The sequence below is a fragment of the Fundulus heteroclitus genome, chromosome 10 (assembly GCF_011125445.2).
Source record: "Fundulus heteroclitus isolate FHET01 chromosome 10, MU-UCD_Fhet_4.1, whole genome shotgun sequence".
Taxonomy (NCBI): Eukaryota; Metazoa; Chordata; class Actinopteri; order Cyprinodontiformes; family Fundulidae; genus Fundulus; species Fundulus heteroclitus.
Window position 1 is genome coordinate 9,951,552 of NC_046370.1, and position 24,967 is coordinate 9,976,518.

The window sequence follows — 24,967 nt, forward strand, 5'->3', positions numbered from 1 at the left end:
GGAGCAACAAGAAAAATGTCATTGTTTTAAATAAAGAGCTAAAGAATAGTGAACTAAAGGTATGTTTTTTTTAGATGGAATATGGTTTGACGTCACATCATCTCTTGGTGTTGTTCTCCATTCTCTTGTTTACAGAGCCGGGCCGGCAACATGGGCATGTGACTAGGGCTGAACGATTTTGGAAAATAATCTAATTGCGATTTTTTTATCTTAATATTGCGATTTAATGAGATTTTTTCCCCCACTTTAATGTATGATGTCTTTTTAAACATAAAAACAACAAATCAATTCGTTTCCTCGTCGTGCGGATTAGTTGCTAAAATACTCACAGCATCTAAACTCGGAGCAGAAATTATTGCGTTCTGACTACGATATATTTCAACCAAAATTGCAATTTTGACTTTTCTCTGCATTAACCACAAGCTACAAAAATGGCCTCTAAATAAAGATGTTTGTAAACAAGGACTATTTAAAACAAGAACTTTTAATGTTTTTATTAATCAGAATATTATTCAAGAGAACAGCTTTTAGTTGATTTGGACATCAATCCTTGTTGAACATAAAGTGCAACCAACAAGCAAGTCTATGTATTAAACTGATTGACCTGTACTTAATGCTATGAATGGTTATATAAACTCTAAAACAAGTAATAAAGTTAGATTATCTCACTGCTGCAACCGTCTTCACTTCCATGTGGAGGCAAACCCACTTTAAACATTTTACCGATACCTAAAGAATGCGTCTGACTCACTAATTGTTGCATAGTCAAAAATTGCAGACCTCTGCGATTTGGAAATTGCGTTTAAAAAATAAATAAATAAATAAATTATATTGAAAATGTGATTAATTGTACAGCCCTACATGTGAATTGGTATTTAGATTTTGGAGGTAGAGAGGGGTGTGGCTTGCCACACCTCTTATTTTGGTGTTTAGACCAAGCTCAACAGCGCACCTAGTGGTGAAATTTCACTTATTGCTCCTTTGAGTAAGAAAAATAAATGTTAATTCGAGCAGCAAGACTGGGGTGAAATCTTAGCGCGAATGAATTCATTTATTTATGTCCTAGTCGAGTTGAAGGCGCATTCAATGGTTGCACCTGCAGAGCCACGAGCCAGGCCCTCAAATATGTCAATGAAACCTGATACAGATGTTGATGGGGTCCCACAATCACATCCCTAAGGCTTATAAATAACAATGAATAAATCATGTGCTTTATTTAAAAAAGAAAGTATTTTCTACAATAATATACTAATGAAAAGCCTTCAGTGACCAGACTCACTGTTCCTCCAGCAGTTCTGTTTTTAAAAATAATAAATCCTGTTTGCAAGCTGTTCCAACAAGTTCAATTATTTTACTTAAGAATCTAAATGCTTGGGGGGAAAAAAATAAATAAATCAAATATGAATTTCTTCTTCATATTTCTAGTATGACTTAACAGCTAGTGCAGGGCCCAAAATGTTTCACACCCTTCTTACAGTCATAATATGACCGCTGACTTCAAAGTAGTTAATTTTCCTTTTTACACATGAAATTCCAAAAACTTGTACTTCTATTCACTCGGGCTGCACAATATAAGAAAAAAAAAAAAGACCCAAAATGCTATAATGTAGGTGAACTCGGCAATATTTAATAATTAACTGTCCTATTATCTTTCTGCTTTGGGTTCATAGTAAGCAGCGATCAGACAATCAGTGGTCTTTCCAGCTATTAGGCAGAAAAACATAATTTTCTGTCAAAAGAAGAAAGTTATTGAAAAGAGTTGCTTCTGGCCGACGTTTGCCATTTTGGTAAATAAACACTTTAGTTGTAGTTTAATTAGTGCTACCTTTTCACCTTCTAAAACATTTTATGCTGCATTAAACAACTGTCGATATATTACAGCCATGGAAAGCCTGAATAGTGCCAAAATAACTAGCTTACAATAAAGATATAACGGCACTTTGCTATATATTGTACATCCCTAGTATTCACACTCCTTTACTCAGACACCCCTAAACAAACCGAGTGGAACAAGTCACCCAATTAGTAGTAAATACTGTACTGTGAGGGCTTCATAGGTTTGAAGGAGAGCAAACAGGCTCGTGAAAACCGAGGTGGCAGGTCACACATTTCAAGCTTTAAACATAACAGGGCAACGTTCAATCCATAATAGGAAAACAGGAAGAATGGCACCGCTACAAAGCTACACAGACATGGCCGCTCGCCTGACCTGACACGCAGGGTAAGGAGAATAATCAGGAGCAGCCAAGAGGGTCGTGGTAACTGTGGAGGAGCTGCAGAGATGTGCTGCTCATGTTGGTTCTGGTCCGATGAGACCAATTAAGCATTTTTGGCCTACATACAATCCAGCTTTCTTTATAAAAATCACGTTAAAAAGGTAAACGTGGCATACATATTAGAAAGTCATCAAAATGAATGAAATCAAAAGTCTAAAATTACACAGGATATTTATATAAATACGAAGATCACTGAGAGCGGGTGGGTGAATAAGGGTGGAGCCGCTCAGACAGCTACATGGAAAACACAATGATACACGCCATCCTCACTGTGAAGTAAGGTGGTGGTATACTTTCCATCAGGATAGAAAAGGAAACTGCACAAGTTGACGGAAAACAGGATGGAGCTAAATACAGGGAAATCCTAGAAGAAAACCTGTTAAGAGACCGAAAAGACTTTAGACCGGAGCAGAGAATTAAGCTAAGCTAAGCTAAAACAACAAGCAAGGTTTAAAGTGCTACAACGGCCAAAGTCAAAGCCCAGACCTAAATCTGTTGTAAAAGCTACAGACCACAGATACTCTTCATTGAAAAGCTAGGTTTGTCAAAAAAATAGACAAAATGTCAGCTTCCAGATGTGTAAAGCTGCTGGAGACATGCCTAAAAGACTTGTTGCTTTGATTTCATTGATTCTTTGCGGGGCGGGGGGGCGGTGAAATACAAATACAAAACTGCACATTTTATATGTAAATAAAAACACAAAAGAATAAATGAAACCCATGCATCCTTTTATACACTACTTAGTGTTGGTCTAAAGGTCTAAAACCCAATTAATACATTAAAGTTTGTATGTGACCAAATGTGAGAAACCTGAAGGAGGTTAATAGTTTTTGCGAGGCTATTTATTTTAAGCAGACAGAATTTGTGTTAAAAATGTTCATCAATAAGTGGGACGTCCACAGTAGATAAAGCCGTCTGCTGCCAGAGAAAAGGACCTATATAAACTGGCTCTGTGACACAGACCTGCATGTTCATCCCAGATCACAAACTATTCTGATGCTCGGTGTCTCTGCGAATCCTGGTAATGTCTGTACAGACAGTTTCAATTTCTAAGGGTCCAATTATTCATATTACAGTATTTTAGACTTAGACTACTTTAATTGTCATCCTGCATGCACAGAGTGCGTATAGAACGAAATTTCGTTTGCATACAGCTTGGAAAATCACGGTGACATGCAGTAAATCTCAGTAAATTACAGTGTCCATTTTGTGTCTTCAGCAACCAAGCAGCAATTTTACAGACATGTTTTTAATAACAAAATAACATTACATGATTAGGAATGGCTGATTTAGCCACTGGGACTTAAGGAAGTATTTAAAGCAATTTTAGTTTTTTATATTATGGATCAATTGCTTATCATGAGCTCTAGGATGTGTGTTGGCAACAATCATTTTTTTTTTTTTTTTTTTTAGAAATTATAATGTCAGTAAATGTTCCTGAAAATGACACCAATTTTTGTTTTGGTCCAATTAAAATTAGCTTCTTACGTTTCATATTCGTATTTGTAAATCATTCATAAAAAGGAGGTCATTATTAGCACAGAAACTTACCAATGTTGGGGTGTTTCAAGAGACGGCAGATACGAGCCTCCCTCTCAAGCTTCTGGTGGTCTGGGGGAGGAATTAAAATACCCAAGTTAGATGAAGGTGGCAAAAACAAAAACTGGGACTTAGGTTTGCTTTTTAACAATTTTAACTTCATGCGAACTTTAGAAATGGCCATTTTTAGTGCGCAGCCTGCAGTTAAAAGCTGATCAACGTCATCATTACAAGCATAAACCATTTTTAGCGGTTTTATGAACTTATTGAAAACTATTCAAATGATGCCCTCTTCCCAGCAGCATTTCCTTACCACGTTTAATGAAATCGTAACAAACCGATGTGACTCTGCTCTGCTGCACAGTTGACCTCAGCATCGATAGCCTGTTATTGCTTAAAACGTCACCATTCACACAGAGCAGAGAGCCAGAACCAGGCAACAAGACCAGCCCATTAGACGTGTACCAAGAACGCTCCGATTGCACAACTGCTTTTTCCACCCATGCGCTGCGCAGCAGGAGACTCTGCATGGCGACGCGTTCTCACGACTGAAAACACTCCTGAGCAGCACCTGGTAGAGCCCACAGGAGGCTGCCCATGATGCAAATAGCTGCAGGATGTTCCGTGCTTTATTTACATCACACTGGAGACAAATTAGGCTCCATATGTGTATATGATGACGCCTCTGTTTTAATACAAAGACCGCATATAAAAAAAAAAAAGAGAGACTCAACATATTATTAGAATAAGAAAGCCCCAAGAAAACGACTAGGACTCAAAGATTTGTCTGGATTTAGTTTGAAAATGGCTCCTTCAGACCAACATTGATGGTCAAGATCTCCTTGATAGGTTTTTAACAAAACTGGTAGAGGACAGGTTATTTTATTAAATTTCTGAAAAAGAAACAAAAAAAACATTCATAAGGAGATTCAAGCTCAGTTTAACCAAAATAAATTAGTTGCTGGTGGTATAATGGATAAGAAGCCGCCAATAACAATAAACTCCTTAGATCATTTATAAATTCTCTACAAATTAACAAATAAAGCTTTCCAACAGGCATGTTCCGGTGTAAGATTCTTACAAATCTTGTTGAAAAGTAAGATAACCTTGAGTAACCTTGTCATCGCTGTGATTAAAACAGGTTTTTCTTCTCACTATTTTTGTGTAACAAAATCCAGCTGCTTTTAAAAGAAAACGGAAAAGCAACAACTATTACAAAACAGAGACGCAGATTAAACACCCCCTAAATTTAGATAACTTGCACCCATACAGGGAGGAGTAAGAGTGCAGCATAAAAACAGCAGCCTGGCAGCCATTAGACCAGTTGTTAGACCTGTTGTTGGTGTTGATGGAGGAATTGATACCAGTATCTGGACCTAAATCCAACAGATCATCTCTGGGACATCATGTTTAGGTCCATCTGATGGCAGCAGGTTGCACCTCAGATGTCCAGGAGGTCAGTGACGCCCTGGTCAGGATCTGGGAGGAGACACCCTGGGATACCATCCGTCATCTCATCAGGAGCATGCCGCGACATCATCAGGCATGTACAGAAGCGCGTGGGAGCCATTTAAACTACGGAGAACACTGCTGCCTGCGTCCTCACTAAGACTAAGAAAGTAGAGCACATCACCCCAGTTCTAAAGTCCTTACACTGGCTCCCTGTATCTCAGAGAATAGACTTTAAAATACTTCTGTTAGTCTATAAATCCCTGAATGGCTTAGCACCTAAATACATCACAGACTTGTTATCAGTGCATCAACCCTCCAGACCACTCAGGTCTTCTGTCTCCAGCCTACTCTGCATATCCAGAACCAGAACTAAACAAGGAGAAGCAGCATTTAGTTCCTATGCTCCACTTATCTGGAACAAACTTCCAGAAAACTGTAAAAGTGCGGAAAGCCTGAGTTCCTTTAAATCAAGATTAAAAACACATTTGTTTAGTATTGCCTTCAACTGTTCTAGTTAACGGAATCACCACTTTTTTGTTCTATTTTCTATCTACATTTTATTCCTACTTGCTTTTATTCTGTTTTAATTTGCTATATTTTAATCATGTAAAGCACTTTGCATTGTCCCTGTACTGAATTGTGCTTCATAAATAAATTTGCCTTGCCGAGCTGATCCAACCGCAATTCTTGGTGACTTGGACTAAGCCCTCTGTTAATTTTCTTTTCCAGTAAATGATACGACATCCTTTTGTTCCCTACACACAACCCATTCCAAACCAGTATGATTGCCAGCAGAAGTTTATCCCCCCCCCCTCAACTGAGATCTTATAATTTTTCAAAACGAGCCGTTATTTATTTTTGCAGTGTTTCATGTCACACATATCACTGACATTTATATTTTTGCAAGAATAAGAACAAAAATAACCTGACTTCACCCCTGGATGGCATCTAGCTGATTAACAGAGATGCACTGAGAAACTGCCTGACAACTGGAATCGGACTATTTTCTATTTTGATTCGTTCAGGTTTACACAGACTACTATTTACAATTAGTAAGACTTGCCACGCTAACAATCCTGACCTGTCACGCAAGATACAACAGAGGTTAAAACACCAACTCCACACCACTTGGTCTTAAAACCAGCAAAAGTGACTTTATGACATCTGCTGTCATCCACGGCGTGTGGAAACGCTTCCGCTTATAATTAGTGTTTCGCCGATGCCATTTTTTGGCCCCGATACCGATACCCGATACTTGAACTGCATACTACTTAGGGTAGTAGAACTTTTTATTGCCTACCTGGAATGGGTGACAATAGTTGAATAAATGTTTGGCTCTCAAAAGGCCAAAATAGTGCAACATCGTGAAATTATAACATGTGTAATAGTAGTGCAACAGTAAGACAGTAAAATTACATTAATAATCTCTTTTAAACCCTGAGTTTTGGCTCTCAAATGCCAAAATAGTGCAGCTTTCATGAACTTATACAACATGTATAATACTAGTCTGGAGAGAGAAGGCTGCGTTCAAGTGACATACAAACATAAAAATTGTATCGGTGCCCTATTTGTTGGTACTCGGCGATACCGATACCACCATTTTAATGCTGGATCGGGGCCCCGTCCGATACTGGTATTGGTGCAACACTACTTATAATCAACAATAAAAAAAAATAATGAGCTGTCAGCGGAAGAAGTGAAGGAGGAGATTATTTATGTTTCTTAGGAAGAAAACAATGGATAACATTTTTCTCAAGTTTTAGCAGATTCAGATTTCTGTCTATCTGGGATTAAGTCTTGGGGGTAACCGGTCCAGGAGGGAAACTCTAGACTCTGCAACACTCTCCAACTCATTCTGAGTAATCCTTAAGTATTACCAGGCCAGAATGGAAATGTTACCAGGGGGGTTCTGGTTCTGCTCCTCCCAGTGAGACATGCCTGGAGAATCTAACGGGAGGCACCTTGAAGTCGTCCTGACTAAGAGTCTGTAATCTTAATCATTATTGAGTGTTGGAGCATGCATGGATCAGAACAACCTAAAGCTTTGCTGCTCTCTCTTAACCACAACAGACCGGAGCATTGCCCAATCAAATCCATTGATCCATTTCTCGCTCGATCCCAACCCCTCACAAGATAACCAAGATACTTTTAGTTCTCCGCTTGATGCACAGAATAACCCCGAAACGGGCGAAAGCAACCCAGCTTTCAGGAATCATTTGCCTGAAATCTGCTGCACTACAAAAGGGGAACTAAAAGTAAGTGAAATTTTCTTGAAATTAGTGTATTTTTCCTTGATTAGAGCAGGTAAATAAGACTATTTGCCAATGGAATAAGATTTTCGCACTTAAAATAGGAACAATTCATCTCCATTATCTTATTTCACATGCAAGATATCTAATGATCTTATTTTAGGGGTAAAAATACTCATTCCATTGGCAAATAGTCTTATTTAGCTCCTCAAATCAAGGAAAAATACACCAATTTCAATATTGTTTCTACCTACTTTTAGTTCCCTTTTTGCAGTGTGTAGGATTGTTATAAAAATCTAATATAAGGATTTAAAATTATGCAACAAAACCTCAGGTTGGTGCATCTCCGGGTATAAAACAAGCTTGTGTGCTGCACTGAGTGTAAGCTTTTAGATAACTTTGTATATGCATACAGACGCGGTTCCTATGAAACCCAGTAGTAGAACGCCGTTGTATTTACTCCTTATACTTTGTGGCCAAACCAACATGCTTGTTTGAGGATTAAACAGAATCCTGCAGCCGCTCCAAGAGCTCGTGGTGTTTTCGGGGGCCGTTGGCGTGTAAAACCAGCTCCTCCTGAACCACCTTAATCGCTCTGGGATGCCGAAGCCACGAAAAACAAAACCCCAGTGCAGCAGCTGAGGTCACGGGTCAGGTGGCGTAACATGGAGGAGGATCCACCCACCGCGGCTCGGGGTGTGTGTGTGTAGATGCGCGCGTGTGTTATCGCTGTGGCTAAGCCAACTAACTCCACACAGCTCCATGGCGATTACATGACACAGAGACGGGCTGCCTAAGATTTGCATTCATTTCCCCAGAGCAGCAACAACCCCAGATAAAATTCACAAGCTGCAGCGGAGCCGTCAACCAATCGCTCATCTTACTGCCCCATGCACCATTAGCATATACGTTTATTCTAGCAGAATCAGGTAAAAACCCGCAGGCTTTTAAATCCTTTTTAACTTGTCGACACAGACGGAGTTTAAGTAGTTTAAGCGCTTTCTTTACATGGCGCCTTCAACTAACCTCTCTGGGGGGGTGTACGTTTCCCCTCGACTGTGAGGAAACCGCTGAATGCAAGAGAGACCTGAACCCCCCCCCCCCTCCTAATTACACCGGTGACGCAGGATGGAGGGAAAGGCAGAGAAAGAGATAGAGGGAGGATTACGTGGCGCGTCCATTTGCTGGGAGAGGATCACGGTTCTCCTCAGTGTGTGCTTGTAAAACCGGCTACCTCAGTGCAGTGTCGCTGCAGCTCTAATTCATTCAATCTTCTTATTTGTTGGTGTGTGTGAGAGAGAGAGAGAGAGAGTGTGTGGTAAAGGAAGACGGGAAAGAAAGGGCTGGAGGGTAATTACTGGCACTTCCTGCTGCTCTCTAATTGGCCATCTGCTTTGCCACGGGGCAGGCCCAAAGCCATCTTGCATTAGCTGCGAAGGATGACGAGAACCACACATTTACACACGCGCCTTTCTCTGCCACACAAAGTTGACAGTTCAACTGAAGGCTCGAGAATTCGGTTCAATCTGTTTTTTTTTTTTTTTTTGAGGGGGGGGGGGGGGGTGAGTTTGATCCAAGCTGTTAGGACAAGGAAATGCTGTCAAAACAGGCGAGGAAAGCCGATGCTGATAATGTGGTGGCAGTAATTCAGGGATGAAGCTTGGCATCCTCACTAACTATAGATGCACAGGTCCTGATTTGCTTAAACACAAACGCATGTGTCTATGTTCAATCTGTGTGCAGCAGGCAGTACAGCTGTAAGACGCAGTTGAGATTGCTTATATTAAAAGCACAAAATGGTAGGTAGTTGATGATCTTAGGTAGGTCAATGATCAAAATAATCAGTTGGATCTGACTGGTCAAAAATGTTCATATTAATTAATATTTAATCAAAAATAAAAATCCAAATTCCAACTTTTTCAGTCTAAACACGTCAACATACAGAATGCTCTGCTTTGAGATCCTCAAAAATAAAAAAACATACAGATATACATTTTGGTACATAAATGGAGATTTTTCAAACAGTTGTATCCATCATCGATCCCTCGGCATATCTTTCACTTTTGTGGTCAATATTTGTTACATTTAATCAGTAACTGACTGATTAACGGCTTGATCAGCCTTGATTGGTGACCGGCTGGTCAAAGTTAGTTTTTACAGGTCGCCTTAACAAGAACACTGATTGGAGTAAATTGTAGGATGACTAGTAAAAGTCAGCCATTTTTTATGCCAGGGAGGTGTTTAAGTAAAAAAACCAGGAATGTAAGAAGCTATCCAAAAGCAACTATTTTCCCTGACAAGTTGAGCCAGTTTTGTGGTTCGTTCAGGTCGCAGGAGAGCAAAACTGTCAGTAGAAAGGCTAGAAATGCTTTTCCACTCTGATCTTTCAATCATCAATAAACCTGCTGAATTAGAAAGGTTGGTTGTCCTTTGTTTATATTCTTTTGTGAATATCGATCTTTATTCTTAACTCCAAGATTGCCAGACACTTCTGTTTTTGTGGTGCTGGCCATTCTAGCCATGCTAAGAGCTAATACGCTAAAAAACTGTTTAAAACACTAGTGTAATTATTTTGGTTTCGTTTCCAATAGCAAAACCCTGTTTTACAGCGACTCCTCTCACACAGTGTGACGTTGCCTCTGCTATTAGAAACAACTATTGGATGAGCAAAGCAAGAAGATTACAAAAAGTTGTTTCTATGTTGGAAAAATTATCTGAGCAAATGCTTCAAATTTAAATTGTATATCTTACCTTGATACTAATCTCATCTGGTTTTATTTCCTGAGCTGTTTGTGAACCTTGTAGACCGCTAGTCACACAAACCACACCTCAGCACATCATCACTCCCACGGCCCGTAAAGCTGACTTGCTTCTATGCGGCTCTGTGACTACCTCACTTGGCGAGTCGGGGTGCAACAGACGCAGGCTGACTTCTAACACCTCGAGACAACTAAAAAGGCGCCTTAAATGCGACTTACTGTGTTTTGTAAAATGAGGTTTTGAAAAAAATGTATGTTTTTAATCTCATCAAATCATGCATTCATCAATTAAACTAAAGATAACAAAAAAATAAGCTGGCCAATATCAGACACGTTCTATACAGTCTGTGCAGCTCTGCAGGAATTATTAATATAACACCTGAAATAGAAAATGATGCAGCAGCGAAGGACCTAAACACCGAATGGCTGCACAAACCTCAAAGGAGCACTGATTCTACGATCTAAAAAGAAGTGCATGAGATGCTATGTCAAATTTTTGTTTAGGAGAAAAACATTGGTTTAAAATGATACAATTACTAATAATACAATAAAAAGAATAAGACTACATGAGCTGAAGATCTAAACAACTTGAATCTGATTAAAACGTAGGAAATTGCTAAGCAATAATAGCTTTTAACAAAGCAACTAAACGTGGTAAGAGTGGCGGTTTTAGGACGAGAGCTGAGGTTGTGCCGTAAAAAATGAACGTTCGGTCTCATCCTCCCTCTCTCTGCCTCCTCACACAGTCGCAGCAGACAATGCAGCAGGGCCCAGTTTCCAGTGTCACTTCAACAACTAAATTAGAGCATTCATTCTGCTCAGATGCTCACATTACACCTACGCTTTTTAGTGCCGCCATGTAAAAGTAACTAATGTACAACAAGGCATGGACCAGTATATTATTTGCATGGTATGAAAACCTCTATAAAAAAAATGCCACAATTTCATGAGACACATTAATATAAAACAGGAGACAGAAAACCAGGCAAAACCAAATAATTTGTTGATTATATTTTATGAGGTATACATGAACAGTTGCTTGTTAACACAAAGTGTCGATCAGCCGATCGTTTGGCAGAAACTCAATATATTTAGGCATCTAGACATTGTGAAGACTTCTTAGGAAGGAGAATTTGAGGGGCTTTAAACACGTCACCACATTGGGTCCCTTAGTGCCGATGGATCATCATGTAAACACCACAGCCCAGCAGAGTATTGCTGTAAACCATGTCCGGACACAGAGCGGATAACCCGGGTACTTAGTCAGCCAATATCTCCTTGTTAGTTTAGAGCAGCACAAATTTCACAAAGGCACCATCATCACAATATCACTGTGCAAAATTAATGCTGCAAAGGACCATTTACTAATTTTGTCAATTATATTCAAAGTGTATACAATATATGTAGTCTTTTAGAGTCTCAATGCAGTAAAAAAAAAAAAAACACACCTCACACAGAAGGGGTGCACTTAACTCAAAAGTTCAGAAAAGCAGAAGCTCTGTAATCACATGACAAAAAGGAGTGAATAAAACGGGGATTCCTTTGTGAACATAAAGCTTATCAAGATGAAAAACTAATGATTTTCTAATATCTAGTCGCTCTAGGATCTCCCCAGTGGTACTCTAAGAGCAGAATGGAAAAAAAAAATACAATATTCTACACAATAAAACCTTAAAACTAGCAAATGTGCTGATCCTTGTGCCATGTTTTCTTGGGTCTCTTTATGACAAAAGTTTATTAATATGGAATATATATTATTTTAGCAGCTAAAAGGAATAATTGTTGCTATTCTGTCTTAAATAAATTGGCCTTTTTGTTTTAAATCCTACAGTGAAGTTGGTTTTTACTCAAAGTAGCAAAAGCCATCTCCTTTGCGATGGCTTCCTTCTTGCTTCCTTCTTTACTTCCTTCTGCCCCCTTCCTCTGATTGCTACAGTATTTACCAGAGCTTATCCACCAGGCCACGCAGGAGGCCACACTCATCTCGTCAGGGTAAAAAAAAAAAAAAAAAAAAAGACACCACTCCAATCCTATCAGACAGAGCGTCTGCATGTGCGCCGTGTTGTTGTTTGCATGTAGGTGCAGATCAGCCGTACAGTAGTAAAAGCTGCCTCTCGTTATTTTCCAACCACAAAACTAAACCTACCCACACTATCATCTCTCGTTTGGTTTCCATTTATCTTGCTTCTTTGGTGAGAGGCATCTCTGAACAGTGCACAAGAATATGCTTTTAAAATTCATCCCCTTCTCTAGGCAGACACACACACACATCTGTACTTTCTGCCTCTGTAAAGAGCCCACAGCTTTCTGCTGAGCTCTTACTTTTCATGCCTGGGACATTAATACTACACGCTGCACTATGTGGACACTTGATGGTACGGATGGAACAATAATAGCATTACAAGCTCGCACCAAACAGACATGCTCTATTAGCATCACTCTGTGCGATCTTAGCCTCCTTCACGCAGACAAATACCATCACAGTCAACAAGAGGGCAAACGGGGAGGCGCCTATGGACGCTGTGGGGTCTTAGTGGTTGATGAAGATACATTGAGCATAAGTGGATTAGCCTCAATACAAACCAATCCCCCTTCACAGAAAGACCAGAGACGGGCAATGAGGGAGAGGTGAGAAGCTAATGAGAGGAGGCAGGAGGAGAAGAAGAACGACGAAACCAGGTGTGAGTGAAAACTATGAAGAGATCTGGGTCTTTAATTTGCCAGATAGAACAAAAAGAGGGCGGCGGTCGGGTATTTCATCATCATTACGAGCCGCAACAGATGTCAGTGCGCTCCACACGCACGTAGGGGGAAGAAACCAGGACAGTCTGAAAAGAAAAGCCCCGTTTTATCACTTATGATTGGGTCCCATGGCCGCGGCCTTCAGACGAGGAAGCCAGAATCGATTAGTTGTACGACAGCGGTGCAATCACACAAATCAGCAGCTACAGCAACTTGTTCAATTATGCGTTTATAAAAAAAAAGCATCAATAAACTATTACAAAGTTGCTGATAAGACCAGTGAGACAACAGCTTAATAAAAGCATTCCTCTGCTGGTGGGCTCGTACAGCTGCTGTAATAGCTGTGGAATTAAAAGAAATCTGCTAATTTGGACATTTTTCCAAACAAATGGTAGCCATCGTGTCATTATTACATATGCAGGGTTTGGACACTGGAAAAATAAAAAATAAAAGCGTTTAGCTCAGATATTATAGCAAAATATATCATAATGGATATAGATGTAATATAGATGTATTACACACTGACATATTGTGTTGAGTGTTATTTTGTGTTAATTCTGAGGATTGCAGTTTAGAGCTAATGGATACATGAAAAATAATCTTAGATACTTTTGATATTTACTAAAGATTGTTAAAACAGAAATGTTTTGCTATGGCCTACACTGCTGCGGAGAAATATTCTGACTTGACAGTTGTCCAGCAGGCGGACACTGATACCCTCCGTTAGGAGGATTAGCCAGAATGGGTCGCACCTGAAAGAGCTGCCTGTTCACAGGGCGCTCTACACCAACATAATCCTGGAAAGTTGAGTGGAAGGAAAACATGCAGTAAAAAAAACAACAGATAACTGCAGCTTTTAGAAAATTGTGAAGCAAATTTGAGTTTGAGGGACATTCAATAAGGCTCAACTTGAGGCTTGAGTTGGTTGGCGCTTCAAGAGTCACCGCACACAAGACATACCCATGACCTGGGCTACAACTGTCACATTCCCTGTGTTTGCATTTCTTCTGGAAATCAAGGTCCCACAGTCTGGAGGAAGCAGAAGAGGGTCAAAGCTTAAGGTCTAGTGGGAAGTTTCCACAGTTGGTGATCATTTGGGGAGCCGTATCGGTTGGTCCACTGTGCTTTATAAAGTCCAAAGTCATCAAGCATTAACACAAAGCACAGCCGTCAACCAGAAAATTTTAGAGCACTTGATGCTTCCTTCTGCTGACAAGCTTCATGGAGCAGGACTTGGCTGCTGTACACAGCGTTAAAAGTAGCAATACCTGCTTTAACGACCACAGTGTGCGATCCAACAATGCAGACAAGCTAAATGGTGCTATAAAAGCAACCTGGGCTTCCTTAACACCTCAGCAGAGCCACAGGCATATTACCTACCAGCCAAGCTGTATTTATGTAGTAATACATGCAAAAGGAGCGCCAATAATATACTGAACGCAGTGGACAGTACATTGATTCCAATAAACTGGGATATGTCAGACATTTAGTTTTTCCATTAGCTATAAGCAATACTACCCAACATCAATGCTTAAAATGTATCACTGTGTGTAATGGAGACAATCTTTTCAGTTTCGCTTTTTGAACTGAATAACTGATGATATTCTAATGCATTCAGATGCACCGTCCATTTGACTTTTGTTTACTTTTCTGAATGCGCAGTCGTTTGATAAGCACAACCGATTTTTGCCACATAAACCATCGAGTCGAATCAATATTGAACATTATTCGTGCAAGTGTACCTTGGGATACCGTACCTCTTGGAGAGAGCTTCTTAGTGTTGATGATTTTTGCAGCATACTCCTGTCCCGATGACTTCTTTACACACCTACGCACCACTGAAAAAGCTCCCCTAAGAACAAAGAGCACAAACAACCAAAGATTAGTTCCTTTTCACATGCGCTCCCTCGCACATTCAACAAAGTGTGACATTTGAAGCTGCGCTTCAGTCTAGTCACATTTGTGCATTTACCCCTCGCTCGCTCGCACGCTTTTAAAAAAAATAAAAAAATACAGTCAGTACTATCAGGGCATCCGCTTAGAAGGGATGAAATGGTGAGATAACTAATCATCAGTAATGTCACATCTTTTAAGCTCTGCTGCTATTCTTTTATAAACCTGCAACAACTCAACCGATAAAAAAAAAAAAAAAAAAAGGGGTGGGGAGTCAGTTTTCAAAGGCAAACAAACTGCAGCACAAAATTTCTCGCTAAAACTTAACAGTTCACACATTCACTGGTATAAAATATGCTCAAAAAGCAAGAGTCGCACTTTGACCTACAAAAAAAAAAAAAAAAAAAGGCTCTGCACGTATTTTAGAAAACAATTACACCAGCCTGCGCGTTCAGCAAGATTTCTAGCTTTCCTGTCATGTGAAAGCAACTCTTCATTATTCCCGATGACACGCGACCCGCCGCTTCTTTCTGCCGCACTCTGCTCGTATTTTGAATTATTTAACAGCGAATGAGAGGTGACAGGTGACACAAGTACGAGTCAGTCCCTCGACGGTAATGAACTGCGACAGAGCAATGAAAAAAATAAAATAAAAAATAAAACTAATTATACATTAACATAACGATCACGGAGACTAAAGCAGAGGTAAGTCCAGAGGAGAATCAGAGGGCAGCGGGGGCCAGATCCACTTTGGACGATGTGTAGGTGTGTACACTGGCTGCGCAATTGGTGCCATTGATTTCCCTCAATTACAGGGCAAAGAGTGGAAATGGCAGCTGCGAATGAAGGCCAGTATATCTTTATTGGACCAAAGTCGTCTTCCCATGGCTGCTGCTGATGATGATGATGATGATGATGATGATGATGATTTGGGTAGACGAACAGGACTGGCACCTTACACTGATTTTCTTTTCGTCGTTTAAAAGTCTGAGCATTCACATTTAGTGATGTGAAAAGACTTTCAGCTACAAGAAATCAAACTTTTTGCATCGGCTCATCTCTTTCTAAGCTGTTGGGTCCTACATAGCGGTGCACCGATCGACTAACCAGAGATCCAGAATAGCAAGATTTTCCTTGGACCCGCTCTAATCTGTGACGGGCAAACAAGCACCAATTAAAAAGTATGTTACTCTATGAGTGAGTTTATTTAAAAACAATTGATTTAAGGATTTGAATCATTTTAAGTTGGAAACTGCAATTCAGACCTGAAATTAAGCCACTAATTGGTTTCGACCAGGAGGTACAATGTTTCCTTTAGGATTTTTTTTCTTTTTTAAACCATGGTGGTGTTTTTATTTCTTCTCTCTTTTTGGGTGTGTGTGTGTATGTGTGCCATTATCATCTAACTTGGATATTTGTTCATACATTTGTGAGCCAGGCTGTAGGAGAGCTTTTGCCAAGCCGAAAGAAAGTTCTTAAAAACAGAATTTTAATACAATGGCTGAATCCACACTCCATAAAGCAAACCGTACCAGATAGAAAGCCATCAGAGACACACAAAGTGAACGAGGTGAATAAGTGAAGCTGCATGTGAATCAAATTCAGGGAATTATATTAGTGCAACAGTTTCAGGGACCAAAAAAGGACTACTTTAAAAACTATCTTTACGTGACAAGGCAGGAGCAGTTGTGTTGTACCTTTGAGACAGCGCTGAGGGAAGCAGGAACCCTCAACCCAGCAGAATGACTGGTACTTTTGGTAACGTCGCCATTAAAACAAAAAGAGTCGCTAAATGTCGTTGTTGCTTGTTGCTTTTTGAAAGAAAATTGCTAGAAGGGTCTGAAAAGTTACTAAATATAGCAACATAGACGCTAAATGGAAAACACTAGACTGTCCTCTCTAGCTTTCTTTGCCTCCTGAGAGCAGTGCAGCCAGACAGGAAGGAGCAGGCCATGTTGGTTTTACAAAATAAAGTACCTTTTAACGTTTCGTGATATTTCAATTCATTTCAAACAAGGATTATTCAATTAAATTTAAATTCAATTTTATTAACATAGCTCCAATTCATGAAACATGTCATCTCAAGGCACTATCCAAAGTCAAATTCAATCAGATTATACAGATTGGTCAAAAGATTTCCTGTCCAAGGGAACCCAGTTGATTGCATCAAAGTCTATTATGGTTGTTATAAGTGTGCAAATAAAGGCTATTTATAATATGGGGTAAAAATCTCTCATATGCTTTACCATATATGTGGTGGCTTTTATTTTGCCGTGGCAGTGCGCTGACATAAATTACATGTAGCGGAAACCCTGAGGTGGCGTATAGTGGCTGATGGCGAAAATGCCTTCTTCATGTGCTGTGTGAAGCTGTCCAAACCGATTTATAGCACAAACCAGATCTACTGGCCTTATCTTTCACAGTTTAGAGGACCGATAAGAAAAATTTCCTTATTTTAGATTGAAAGAACTGAAAAAGTTTTGTGAAGAACTAAAAGGTATCTTTTTAGATGGAATGTGGTTTGACGTCACATTATCCCTCAGTGTTGTTCTCCGGTCTTTCTTTACTTTAACAATGTTTATTTCAAGCCTAACTTCACTCCCATGGCAAGGTACACGGTTTATTCATTCAACAGTAATATCGGATCGGTATCGGCCGATGCGCTTAGCCCAGGTATTGGATTGGACCAGAAAAATCTGGATTGGTGGATCTCTAGTTTTCAGCGACCGGAGCAACCAACTTACATGTTATTCCTATTTACAGGCGTAACACAGGAGCGATGCGACCAAAAGTAATGCAACAGATGCGTTTCTATCGATCCGATAGGCACGATATCGCCAATTACAGCGATGCCACACCTGCGCCAGACGTGAAGCAACAATCCCTGGAGTCGAACGATAAGGGGTCTCATTTGTAAAGCTTGCGTACGCAGAAAATGGGGCCTGAAACGTGCATACGCCACTTTCCACACAAAAAGTTGGAATCTATAATAAAAAAAAAGTAAAACTTGACGGGAAAATGTGCGGTCCTCACGTTACTCTGAGCTCATTTTAGAGGCAGATGGTAAAGTAGTGACTATCAGCCAAACTACGCGATGATTCCTCTCAGATGTTCAGTTTCCCGCCATATCAGAGTTTAATCATAGATCGACTTCATCATAAACATTCAACCGCAGTGTTATTCATGCTTGTGCTGGTGACACATAACTATTAAAAAAAGGACCTTTTTAAATAAATAAATAAAAAAATGCCCATAAGTCAACTTAACTTTTAAATAAAAGACGGCACAACATTTTCTCAGGGTTTTCCACCATCACATACCCAATTATCACCAGGGGGACGTGCGCCGTAGATTACAAGATTATTGTGACTGTAAGTTGCTAATTACTTAAATTGCATTGAAATTCGTAAAGTCATCATGGTACATGCGTATTCCACTTTAAAAGCTTATTGCATGCTGTTCAGCTAAGATAATGATAATGTTTCTCCGCGTATTTCAATGCTGATGTAATCAATTATATAATGTGGGTTTATGCGGCTGGATGGAGGGGCGCAGCATGGGGTAGTGTGCGTCGAGCTAATAACGGCTAGCGTGTTAGCCATTTAGACCGGGAGGCTTTCTCCCGGCCGGGAACTTTAATAATCGTTTTACGTCATTCTCAAACATGGAGAGAATGACTTAAAACAACCAAAAATGGTGTTTGTTTAAAATAAACAAACACAATTTTTGGTTGTTTTACGTCATTCTCAAACATGGAGAGAATGACGGAAAACAAATAACCAAAAATGGCGTTTGTTTAAAATAAACAAATGCCAGGCTTATAACACGCTGGGGGGGGGGGGGAAGTTTGTGGGAGCAGTGACATATGTTGCCAAATAGTGAGGACATTTTAAATCCTTTGGGATAACTTTATCGTTAATACAATTAATACCACAAATTGTGAGAAAACCATATTGCCTCTTACATACCATTACACAAAAAAAAATGCTCTTATTTTCCCTATTTAAGTTTTTCCAATAATAGTTTTTTTTTTTTTTGCACAAATACAGAAGCAGAAAATAAATTTAAAATCGTGAAAACTAATCACAATGCAGGAAAGTGGCTAAAATGAATCCAACAGCAGTGCTTTGAATGCTTTAAAACATTCCATCACTGGAAAGCTCTTTTATCGGCCTTCCCAGTGATAACAGGCCTTTGACCCACTTAGAGAAAACGGCTACATTGCAAGTTTCCAGGCAGACAAACACAAACAAGTCATCATTGGGTTAATGTGGCCTAATGAATGAAAAGAATCAACAATTATCAATTATCTCACAGACGTTGTAAATATTGCATCACTAAGCATTTCGATCTCTGCTATCTGCCTCCGGTAGGGACTAAACTCAACGTCGTCTAGTGAAACGAAACACCAATCAATAATTACCTAATTTCTCAACCCCTGGCAAAAAAACAAAACTGAAATCCATAATCATGGATATCATTGGTCACTAAGACTTCTTTTCAGGAGCATGTTGGACATAGAAAGGTTTAACATAGCATGACGCCCAAAAGCAACTTTAGGTGATCAGTTCATTTTTAAAATCAGATTTTGCAAATTTAGCAGTCCCTTTTAGCTGTCTTGGGACATTTAGCTTTTTATTAGTCATAATTGGCTACAGTATAAAAACAGGTAATGTAGCCTAGTATCTTCTCTTTTGGGTTTGGGCTCGAAAACATCAACGGGCTGGGGTTTACAGGAGTGATGGGTGGCAAGTAAGGGTGATGGCAGACTGTTTTTAAACTTCAAAGTTAAGCTTTTGCCTAACTATATGCACGTGGAGCTACATGTTAATGCAACACAATTTCAGCAGAACGTGGATTGTGCAGCCATGATGGTGAAAAACGCGATGACAAAGTAATTTACAAAAAAAAAAAAAAAAAAAGAAAACCACTCATCTTTCTTTTTGTCACATGCCCAACACCCTGTCTTTTTATCCTCATCTTGGACAATTTCAGCCACAAGCGAATTTCACAAGGCTGCTCCGTGATTTGGTCTGGACTGTTCTGTGCACTTAAATAATGAACCTGACAGCACAGAACCAGCAAATAACAGCAGTTGGTTTATAATGGAAAAAAAAGCTTACACCGTATCCCCATTTCGCAGTTACTCACCAACTCAGCTTAACGACCGCCTCATTCTGAGGCTCAATGACGTAAGAAACGGAGAGATGGACGCCACTTAAAGGAGCTATACGTAAGATATTTACTGCAAAAAAAATCCACCTAAATCATTCTCATTTGTCACCCAGGATGAAAATAAAATTCCCTATAAACAATAGGTCCTCTCCCTCAATAATGTCTAAGTCACATTTTTCTCCTTTCAAACCTAAAAGGTACAATCCAGAACTACTTCAGTTCAGAGTATAGCTCGTGTTTACTTCCTGGTTCCTGAGCCAATCATATTAGAGTTCCCAACACAGAGCGCAGCATTTGGTATTTTATCTTGGCAAAAAAGAGCAGCAGCCTGCTAACATGGAGGCCAGTAAGAGAAGCGGACCAGAAATAAAAGAGAATACAACATCATTGACCTATCCTGTGTGAGTAAAAAAAATTCACAACAGTAACAGGCCGTTTAAAAATGGCGTATAAGATTGTTTTGATTGGCGAGCTGTTGTACCGATTAGAGCGACAAGACATCAGTTTTACTTATAGCTCCTTTAAGTAACAACTGGGCAACTATGGCAGCGAGAATGGCGCCGAACAACTAAGTGACTTCTTGCTTTAAGAGTCATTTAATAACGGCTCTAATTCACATCGCTAGGAAGATAACACCCAAAACTGAAAAAGTACAAAATGTCAAAAGGGGTCAAATGAGGACTGTTCGTTTAAGCTGTTGACTTGAGAAGAATAGATCTGAGGAAGTAATAATAAATGGCTGCAACAAACTCTCGTTGCGCAATATCTTGCCTAGAGCTGCAAGATATCACAAAAACGTGATAACAATCCCTTTGCTAAGTTTTGCTGACAATACCGATTGTGATCAAATCACTTTTCCCTGATAGATAATGCGCCTCTTTTTTTGATTTAATCATAATTTCCTCACAAATGTCAGAGCTTTAGCATCACAGCCCAAAATGCTAAATTTTCATAAATAAAATGAAAAATATATGTTATCAAATACTGATATTTATCCAGGCTATTTGACAATTTTTTTTCTAGATATGTGAAACTTGTTTATGTCTCTGTGTCTTTGGTTTTGTTTATTGGTAATCTATGTTTTAATGCTGCTGTCTTGGCCAGGACACTATTGGAAAAGAGGTTGGAATCTAATCTTGTTTTTTTCTGGTTAAATAAAAAAGGATGATACTAGTACTACTGCTACTACTACTACTATTGCAGCAAAGCAGTTTTTTTTTAATATTTCAATTCTGTAGTTTGCAGCTCTAAAATATGCCCCATATTTATTTTTTAAAAGGAGGTCCCTCTTACAAAAGCCCAGCATATGAAGGTGTATATGTTTAAGTTTGACGCGGTTTATGTTTCAGACTCTTATTTGGAAGTAAGACAGGAAGCAGTTCTTGAGTTCTGTCGTTATGCTGACAGTGTCGGCTCCAAAACTGCTCGCAATGCTGGACAACAGCGTCTGAATACAAAACCAGTGAAGACGCCGTCACCACTGTTATATTAATGTTAAAAGACAACCTCCAAACGATTTCAGAGAACTGTGAAAACCCACTAATGATGAAAAGGTTGCAACTTTCTTCTAGCCTATCCGCGCTAACCTTACTGGATATTTTACAGGTTTTTTTTCCCCAACGACTCAGGACTGTATTTGATCCTTTCTAGTTCTAAAGCTACAAACTTTCATCTGATGGATTACGATCGGATAATTCTGCACAGACCAGAGATGGTTTACAAAAGGATAAAAAAAATTAAAAAAAGCAGAATTTTTGAAAGCTTATTAATATTGTGAAAATACAAAGTTATCAATTTCAATGTTTCTTTTGGCAATAGGATGACCTCGGATGAGATGAGATTTTTAATATTCTAAAAATATTTTCAAGATTCTCACCCTGTAAACCCATTGTCGGAATTTTTGATGTATCATAGAACCATAAAAGGCGCAAAGCGTGTTATTAAACTTAACCAAACCGTGTTAGTACTTCAAATATGAGCACATGGTTAACTAGTGCACGTGCGCTAAACTCTGGAATGATTCATCTCTATTTATTTCATGATTTAATGATTCATTTTAAACAAAACCTCAATATTTTTGTTTTAAAAAGGCAAAAAATGTTCTCATTTATATTTTCAATTGCTAAAATATGACATTTAACAACAACAAGCATTTATCTGCACAAAGGGACTGCTACAACTAGAATACCCCACATTTATCCATCTAACTAATAATGTAATTAGTTAGATGTTATAATTAGTTAACGTTATAATAACGATAGATTATTCACTAAAAAAATACTTTTCAGTGGTTTCAATGCAGAATTGCAGCTTTTAATAACACAGTAGCCGTCTTAAACTTTAACCTAAACAGATGATCTCATAACCATCTGAAAAGTTTTAATGCTCTTTCACAAGAGGTTGGCTTGCCATGCAGCACTTTGCTAACTTTGATTCATTAATGACAGACATTAACCTGACCGTGTCAATGTTTTTGTTATGAAGTTATGTTGCGTACGTTAGCTAAGATTTGCAATTTTTAACATTTTATGGCATACAATAAAAGGTTAGGATATTATCAGTTTATTATTTATTATTAATAATATATATATATATATATATATATATATATATATATATATATATATATATATATATATATATATATATATATATACTATTGAAAAATATGTAATCGCTTACAATAATCATACAATTGATGAGACAAAATACTCGCCAGTGGCAGCTCTATTGCTGACGTACCTAATATCAGGTTATTTGAGGGATTATTCAATACCCAAATATTATATATTATATAATATAATATTCAGTAGCTTCAGTCCTAAACACAATCACTCCTACCAAAATGTGCCCATCCACTATTTACGTTTTTAACCACTGAAACACCGTCCAAAGCCCTTCTTTAGGGTGAGGTCAGCGAGACAGAAAGTAGGACAAAACATTAACCAGTGGTCATAAAATTCCAATTGCTGAAGTATTTGGGTCACATAATTCTGCGTTACGGTCATCACAATACCGAGAAAACACACCCCTGCCTCCTACCCGGTAAAGGACCACAATAGCTGAGAGGCAGCTGTAAGGTAGATCCCATAAGGAGAGGAAGCTTACGGTCACAACACTGATGGTGACAGCGTCGCATGGCAAGCACAACCCCGGCGAAGCCTGCAACGAGCAACTTCCTCGTTTTACTAATTCAAGGGGTACGTCGCCCAACATGGTTACGCAAATTATTCTGGTGTTGGTGAGAGGGGGGGGGGATAAATATCAACAGTGACCGGCCTAGTTAGCCGCAGGTACACTGAGCCCGCACGGAGCTGTCAGACGCAGCCGTGGGCCGGTTAAATGTCAGAGGGCTGCGACTCCGGAGTCTCCCGGGGCCCCGCTTGGCGGCTCCGGCAGACCAGAAAATACCGGCTGGCGAACACGGAAGGGCGAGCAGCTGTCACTGCACCAGCCTCCTCCGCGCGGTTATCGCCTCCTCCACGGCAGAGCAGCGGGAGCGGGCTAACCGGGCCAGTTTATCGATATCAGCCATTGTAGCACGTCGGGCTAGTAACCGAACCCGTCCGTTACTGCGGGGAGAGGCTAGCTCGGTTAGCCGACGACACCAACCGCCCCCAGCTCGAGGACACACAAACCCAACCGCCATAAAAAAAAATGTCTAAATAAATAAATAAAAACACTCCGCCAATACGCCATTCGTGCTAAATACCACCTGCTAAGCGGGCTGAAACATAAATAACGTTCAGGCGTAAGGCTGGTGGTGCTGCTGCAGCTGCGGGGGTGGCGGCGGCGGAGAGGGGGGGGGGGACAAAACGACAAGCCAAACACGATGCTGCTTACTTCCCGAGCTCCTCGTACAGCTGGTACTCGTCGGTGAACCGGGTGGAAGTAGCGGTGGTCGCCATGGCTGGAGCCGAGAGAAAGAGGGGTGGGGAGCCCGAGCCCTGGGCAGAGAGGAGGGGAGGGGGGGAATATTCGACGGCGGCTGGCTCTCGTACGGGGGAAGGGGGGTCCGAGAGGAGGGTATAGCCTAGCCTCCGATACTGGAGCACCTTTCTGACAGGCAAGCAGGACTGAAGAGAGAGGAGAGAAGCGAGCAGATACGGGAAGGGAGGGGCAGGGGGAGGAGTGACGATGATGGCGTGTGTGCGCGTGTGTGTGTGTGTGTGTGTCGTATAAAAAGGGGGGCGAAATCCTCGCGAGAATTGGCACGTGCAGCATGAGACCAGCGGTTTCAGTTTTAATGAAGTCATTGAAAATGTGGGGTAGCTGAGAAATGTTTGCTTCACTTAGACTCAGCCATTTAAAAAAAAATAATAATAAATAAATAAAATAAAATAAAAGTCTAAATACCTCGATGAGGATGCTGAAAGAGGCAAGATGCTGCAGACGAATGGAGGACAAAAAAAAATAAATAAAATAAACAGACCCAGATCAAGCCTCTTTCTGCTCTTGCATGCTCCACATATCCAGCGTCCAAAGAAGATCTCCACAGCATTTTTTTTTTTTTTTTTTTTTTTTTGCTGCACTGGCTGGGATACACCCAGCCTCTGGGAGACACAGCTCACTGCAGCAGACACATCCTTTAGACAGGTTATGAAACAGGCTTTGCTTCAGGGTAAACTGGAGAGAAGACCCTGCTTTTCCCTGATCCCTGGCTGTTGTTTTTCAGACTTAAAAAAAACTAGGTTAAGCCTTTTTCTCGACGACATGCAGGGAGACCTACAGTTTGGGGCTGCACGATATTGGCAAAATGTGAAGTATTTTCCCAACATATCCACAGTATCCTGTTGAATATACACACCCTGGCCACTTTATAAGGTACAATGTACAACTGCCTGCTAACACAAATGGTAGCTTTCTTAATAACTGCCTTTGG

General features: G+C 39.9%; 1 protein-coding gene across 32 annotated transcripts in view; it reads right to left on the reverse strand.

Moving 5' to 3' along the window:
• The window catches only part of LOC105928222 (calcium/calmodulin-dependent protein kinase type II subunit gamma), a 69,930-nt gene extending 45,740 nt beyond the window's left edge, over positions 1–24,190 (reverse strand). For 11 of the 32 annotated variants that reach the window (XM_036141956.1, XM_036141953.1, XM_036141943.1 and 8 more), the window contains exons 1-3: positions 23,929–24,190; positions 14,760–14,869; positions 3,828–3,887 (exon numbers count right to left, since the gene is read on the reverse strand). In XM_036141956.1, the coding sequence (XP_035997849.1) occupies positions 3,828–3,887; positions 14,760–14,869; positions 23,929–23,993 (235 nt within the window). In that variant the 5' untranslated portion in view covers positions 23,994–24,190. The remainder of the gene's footprint in view (positions 1–3,827; positions 3,888–14,759; positions 14,870–23,928) is intronic. The other 21 variants (XM_036141968.1, XM_036141966.1, XM_036141949.1 and 18 more) reach the window with 5 other exon arrangements.
• Between the last annotated feature and the right edge of the window lie 777 nt (positions 24,191–24,967).